This window comes from Primulina huaijiensis, chromosome 6 (genome assembly GCF_012295235.1).
Source record: "Primulina huaijiensis isolate GDHJ02 chromosome 6, ASM1229523v2, whole genome shotgun sequence".
Taxonomy (NCBI): Eukaryota; Viridiplantae; Streptophyta; class Magnoliopsida; order Lamiales; family Gesneriaceae; genus Primulina; species Primulina huaijiensis.
In genome coordinates this window covers 19,314,489-19,320,488 of record NC_133311.1, presented here as the reverse complement: position 1 = coordinate 19,320,488, position 6,000 = coordinate 19,314,489, and the positions used below count along the sequence as shown (strand labels likewise).

At 31.2% G+C, this 6,000-nt stretch overlaps 1 protein-coding gene across 3 annotated transcripts; it reads right to left on the bottom strand.

Annotated features, from left to right (window-relative positions):
• Positions 1-2,631: 2,631 nt before the first annotated feature.
• On the bottom strand, positions 2,632-4,462 carry LOC140978739 (BAG family molecular chaperone regulator 3-like). Of its 3 annotated transcripts, none has more exons than XM_073443955.1 (5): positions 4,263-4,462; positions 3,861-4,102; positions 3,305-3,570; positions 2,929-3,075; positions 2,632-2,830 (listed from the first exon to the last, which is right to left on the bottom strand). In XM_073443955.1, exons 2-5 carry the CDS (start codon positions 4,096-4,098, stop codon positions 2,639-2,641), a joined length of 843 nt encoding a protein of 280 aa, XP_073300056.1. In that variant the 5' UTR covers positions 4,099-4,102; positions 4,263-4,462; the 3' UTR covers positions 2,632-2,638. The 3 variants fall into 3 exon arrangements, with proteins under 3 accessions (XP_073300056.1, XP_073300055.1, XP_073300057.1); XM_073443954.1 differs by having other exon boundaries at positions 3,861-4,149; positions 4,263-4,461; XM_073443956.1 differs by having other exon boundaries at positions 3,314-3,570; positions 3,861-4,149; positions 4,263-4,460.
• Between the last annotated feature and the right edge of the window lie 1,538 nt (positions 4,463-6,000).

The window sequence follows — 6,000 nt, the reverse complement described above, 5'->3', positions numbered from 1 at the left end:
TAAGCAATGTAGAATATTTATTCACTGAAGAACAAATTTATTTATTTTTTTAATCAAATTGGCTCACCAAAAAAATTAAAATTGATTTATCATTACTTTTTTTCTGCCATATTTAAAATTTTGTTTTTCTTTTTGTTCATGCATTACGTGCATGCATTTTTAACAAGTCTTTTTTAATCAAAGTTTGGTTATATTCCGCATTAATTTCTGTCTCTTATTTGAACAAGGTCATGATAATTAACGATAGAATAATTTCTTCTTCTTTTCGAGCTAGATAAACGTTTTTCAAAAGTAGTTCCACAGACTTTCAACATCAAAATCGACGGAGGCGACGTTATTCTTGGCGGGCTGAGGAGCATTCCCTCCGCCATGTCCATCGGCAGTTTTGGCATCTGAATCAGTGCCTCCTCCTCGTCGAGGAACTCATGCAAACTCATCAAGGTTTTTGCATCACATGTGGGTTACTACGTACGTACGTACGACACGAGAATTATATTAAAACGAATAAAAGTCATTTTAGCACAAAATACGAGTTAGTTGTCAGCTGTTTTGAAGCGTGTGTTGATACCAACTAGCTAGACAAAAATAATACCTACTATTTCATATAATGCTAGTCTTTTTCTTACCTTATCGTGATGTACATATATTCATAAGTCTACATCACAATAAAAATATGATCATGGTAATTATGAAAGCATAAACACAATATCTACTTACACAGTGCCGGAGCCACATTCTCCGGGTCAATTTTTTTTTTAAAAAAAAATTTGTATATAAATTTTGGAATAATTCGATATTAGTCAGGGTAGATAAATTTAAAATATTAAATGATTCTAAAGTTTAAAATTTTAGTCCGGATAGAACCATATTATCGGCTCCGCAAACTGAGGATAAATTAAATTACATGTATAACACGTGTTGATTTTGTTTTTAATATGTTTGATAAATAACATCGATCCATTTTTAAAGTAAGATTTTTGTCTTTTTTAAAAAAATTGAATTGATGCGTTTTTTATTTATATATATAAAGGTAAACATAGCGTGTCACATTATCCATTGTGCAATTTTCGAAATTTATATATTACTTTCCATATATATGTATGAGAAAATTCAATCTAATCTTTTGTCATGCAACCAATGAAGAGCTCTCGGACGAACTACGAGCTGGCCCACATCGGCCTGACATTAAACAGGGCTAGGCGACCAGCTAACTAGGCGGGGCCGGTTTGCGGGTTAAGCGAGCCAATTCAAACTATATGCAGCTTTTGTCAGTTCTAGTTAGGAGGAGTTCGAGTTGGTGGTATAAGTGATTGTTTTGTCAATGATCGTAATTTCGAATCTTTTTATCAAATGATGACAACTACGAGTTATATCATCATAAAATTAAATTTGTTTTAACTCATTCTCAATCTAATTGACCGGTCTTAATTGAATCAAGAATTTAAATATTACATTAAACTAATATTCCAAATTTAGAATGAAATTTCAGCTTCGAAACGTAATTGTAAGAACCCCAATTTTTTTAAAAAAAAAAGAAGAAGAAGAAATATTACAACTCTGTCTGTTATTTAGACTAGATAAAGGGTATCCATTATAAATTTTCGAAGACCAAATTCTGATAAAATTCGAACCAATAAAAATCTTTCAATAACATTTTAGATATTTGGGCTTAAGCCCAAGTGTTGGTACTCTTCACAATTGGGCTCAAATTTCACTGTATAATGAACATATTTTAATTTTTTTTCTCAATTAGTATGATTTTTTTAACGATCATTCGATATAAATTGTATGTATGGATCTATATTTTTAGTTTTCATAAATTTATTATAATAATCTTTTTTTTTTCAAAAAATAATGAAAATATAGGATTTTGGACCTCTAATTTTTTGTCTACCATGTTTCGTTTACGATGGGTTGGACAGAGGAAACGCGCATGCCAACTCTGGTGCACAATAATATATAACACATATGACAATCTTTGTTTTAAAGTAGTAATTAATTCACGAAGCTATTTGAGATTTTGAAGCGTAAATAAAATTACAATTTTTTTAATTTATACACGTCTTTTCTTCCCTAGAAAAAATGATTCTTCTATAAAAATATATAGTCGTTGTTTGCGTAGATTCTTCGTTTAATATCGCAACAAAAAAAATGAATCAAAATAAAAAATGTAGATGTTCATAAATATTATTTTTTTCCTAAAAACCTTTTTTATATTATTTTTTTCCTAAAAACCTTTTTTTTTTCAAATTTAAGCTTAAAATTAGATTATCAAATGACACCTAAGGAAAAAAAAGCCTTGAAGTCCAAACTCATAAATAATATTTCATTTAATTTATTAAAATTTTATACATAATAAAAGAAGCATACACAAACAAAGCCTTCAACTCACTTTACACCAATAATTATGTACAAATCTGAAAGAAAGACCACTTTATAAAATACCAAATTATCTCCTATATAATAACATGCCAAAAATATATGTAAAGTGTTATAGTAATTGAGATTTGTCTTTAATGTTCCAATATTTCATGTATTTAAACAAACGACTTGTGCCAAGAAAACTAGTTCCAAATCTGTTTGGGGACACATGTCATTTATCCAAAAACAAGAGTATGTTTTTTTTAATAAAATGATTTCAAAATTTTTCCCATTTCATCTGTCCTTTGTTATTTGTGAAATTCAAATTCCCCTGTTTCATCTGTTCCTGGAAAGATGGCAGCTGCCCCTTGTACATCTTTAGTCGCTGCTGCAATTGCACTTTGCATATGCTTGGATTTCTTAACTTGAGCACGTCAAGAATTTCAATGTATTTCTGAACCCTTTTCACCTATAATAAAATCAGCCATCATATTATTAAAAGAAATTTAATATTTCGAGATATAGTTTATGAAAATAAGTTGGAAGTGGATGGATTTGAATCGACACCTGCGTCCTTCTTTGTAACTTGACGTCTCCATCGGCAGAAATGGCGTCCAATTTTATGAGTTGAATCATGAATGATTCGATCATGTTCAATAAAACTATATCCTCAACTCTCTTCCCACCATTAATCTCCAATTCAATGGATGTCACCTACCAGATCAATCAAACAACGGCCAAACTAAAGTCTTTTGAAAATACAAAGTAAAATTACAGCTTGACTTTGTATGATGAGATAATAAATTGGACTTGACGTGACCTAGTGGTGAGCGGATACGACGTACTGTGCTAGTAAAGGTATTCATTTAAATTATTTAACAACCCAATGAACAAAAACCTTTTTTGGGAAAATAAGCAAAACCATGAACCATGCGAAATTTACCCAAATGACCTGTTTTGCAAGCTTGTCAACCTCAAATCTAATGGCTGCAATGTCATTTGATGCTTTCTCCACTGTTGCATTCTTGCGGGAGTTAACACGCCTGCTTTCTTTGCTTAATTCATCTTCAATCAACAAAATCTTGGAGCCATCTTTGACACCAGCCACATCAAGAAAAGCTTTGGAATCCATCTCCTTATTTTTTAATATCAGCTTCTGATCCTGCGGATGCAATCCTGTTGCCCCTCCTAACATTATCTTCAACTCCCCTACACCCCAAAAATATACTTAAAATTTGGGATAAAACTTGAACTTTTTGAATGATCATATAAATTTGGAAGTTTTTTTTTAACGTGAGGCCTATTCCATTGGGTCCTGCCAGATGCAAGACGATGCCAGAAGGGACAAAAAGTTACCTATATGTTGTTTGAGACCATATTTAAATGATTTATAAAAATTAAGCAAAAAATTTGATCTCTTTTCTGTACCCATTTCAAAATAAAGCTTAGAAGATCAACAACAACATTTAGAAAACTTGTTGGGAAGAACCAGATTTTACCAAAACTTGATTGAGAACTGAGGACGATTTCATGATAAGATGAGTCATGCTTCACAATGACTTTAATATTAGGCACATGATTTCTTGAATCTTTACTTCTCTTCTGAACAAACATTCCTCCGGGTCTAACCTCCCATCCACCAGTTGCACCCGCCTCAGAGACGCAGCCTTCTGACGGAGACGGAAAACAAACTCCGGGGATCTTGGGCCTCGTCTTCAACATGTAGTCTTTATTCATGGCACTTAGACAAAACAATTCTCGGAGTTATAAAGATGTGCCCAAGATTCACTGCAAAATGTGTAGAGAAAGCTTGAAACTTTGTACGCAGCAAGCAATACATTCAGACCAAAAATTAATGGAAATAAATTTCAAAGTGCTTGTCTGCTAAGCTAAGAACATACCACGTATAAAGAAAGAACCAAATTCTGCCCCACACTTTGTCAGGCCAACAACAAAAATAAGGTCTTTATGTATGCATACAAAATTGTGAAAAATAATGGAAACCCATTAAAGAAAACAAGGTTTCCTTGCATGCTAATCTGTGTTCAGGTCACTTGGAAAGTTTTATGAAAGGATATCATATAATAAACCTTATCGAATAAGAGTTTATTATAGCTAGTGAGGATGAATAATGAAAAAGATAGGTCAGTTCCGAGTTTGTAGTTTAAATTAACGTCTATTTCATATTATCAGTTGAGTCTGATTGTTGAGTATTAACCCGAAAAACCCATCAAGTTAACATTCGAAATTACTCGGACCAATTTTGGTTGGACCTAACCGAGTTTTAAGGTTTCTACTTTTCATTTTTCATCTTTTTGTTTTTTCAGTTGCGTGAAAAAATTACTAAAATTAAGTCTCGAACTTGAAATCTCGTCCAAAATATGTGATGAACTTGGTGTAAGATTGGCTGCATACCACCACCTTTTTCAACTTAATTTTTTTTCATTTTTTACTACAATGTTGGTATGATATTTTTATTTAACGTAAATCGAAAACGCTCATCTCTCATATCATATTGAGAGATGTTTATGTCATTACACAATTAAAAATTTAGCCCCCTTTTACTATTTTTTAAAAGACTTTTTCACCTCTTTTGTGTGCACTATAAATGGTCATAAAATTATGAAAGTATTTGAGTTAGAACGTAATTTAGTGCAATAATGATGTCACAATATGTAAAATTACTCTTTTATACTAAATTTTTTCATTCTACCTGGTTTTGTTTAAAAAACTTTTATTCAACTTTCAATCATTAGATAAGTTGCAAAAAAAACATAAAAATTCTTACAAGACGATTTTATAGATTATTTTTTTGGACGCATCTTCAATCTGACTCAACAAAAAAAATTATTTTTATGTAAAAAAATATTATTTTTCATTACAAATATAGTTCTGACCGACCCGTTTCATGAAACCTAATCTGAAAGAAAATTGTTGAGCAATGAGCAAGGAATCAATTTCTTGAAGCAACTGAACACTTCTGTTAGATTCGATTGAGTGTGTGGTGGTGATTCACCCACCCCTTCCATGTGTGAGAGGAATTATCAAAATGGAAAAAAAGTTTCAACACAAGGAATAAATTCTCTTTTGCAGCTAAAATATTGTCATTTATAGTTCTATTATCAGAGTAGACATTTACTTTCTTTCGTTAAACTGGATCCAACAACCATCTTTTCTTTTATTTATTTTAAAAAGATTTTCAAAAGTTGAAAGAAAATACATTTATACTCTATATATTAAAAAAATAATAATTTAAATAGAAAAAAAAATTAATTTATAACCTATGAAAGTGATGACTCCCAGTGGCTCCATCACTAAAGGAAAGATTAGTGAAAATGCACATTAAATGCAGTTACGATTGCCTCCAAGGGAGGACAAAAGTGCATGCAGTCATGGGCTGGCCAGCATGGTGCCACGTTAAGCCGCCAAATTTGTCATTTTCATAACCGATGAGTTTGATCCTATAACTATTTCTTTGAGTATTATCGATAAAATTGTCCATAGGCAAATTTCAAACTTTTGGTTATTGAATGTGGATATTTTTGTTAATTCTATTTTTAAGATTATGTTGACTTTGGTTTTTTTATTTGCTTAGGTAAATTTTTTTAAAAAAAAAAAAAAGTCACATAGGTTATTTTC

Bases quoted from the DNA above. Each gene is read 5' to 3' on its own strand.
- LOC140978739 (XM_073443955.1), bottom strand. From the start codon at position 4,098: ATGAATAAAGACTACATGTTGAAGACGAGGCCCAAGATCCCCGGAGTT. The intron at 3,571-3,860 runs GTAAAATCTGGT...TTTGGGGTGTAG, and splicing joins CAGTTCTCAATCAAGTTTTG to GGGAGTTGAAGATAATGTTA. The intron at 2,831-2,928 runs GTGTCGATTCAA...ATTTTATTATAG, and splicing joins AGTTACAAAGAAGGACGCAG to GTGAAAAGGGTTCAGAAATA.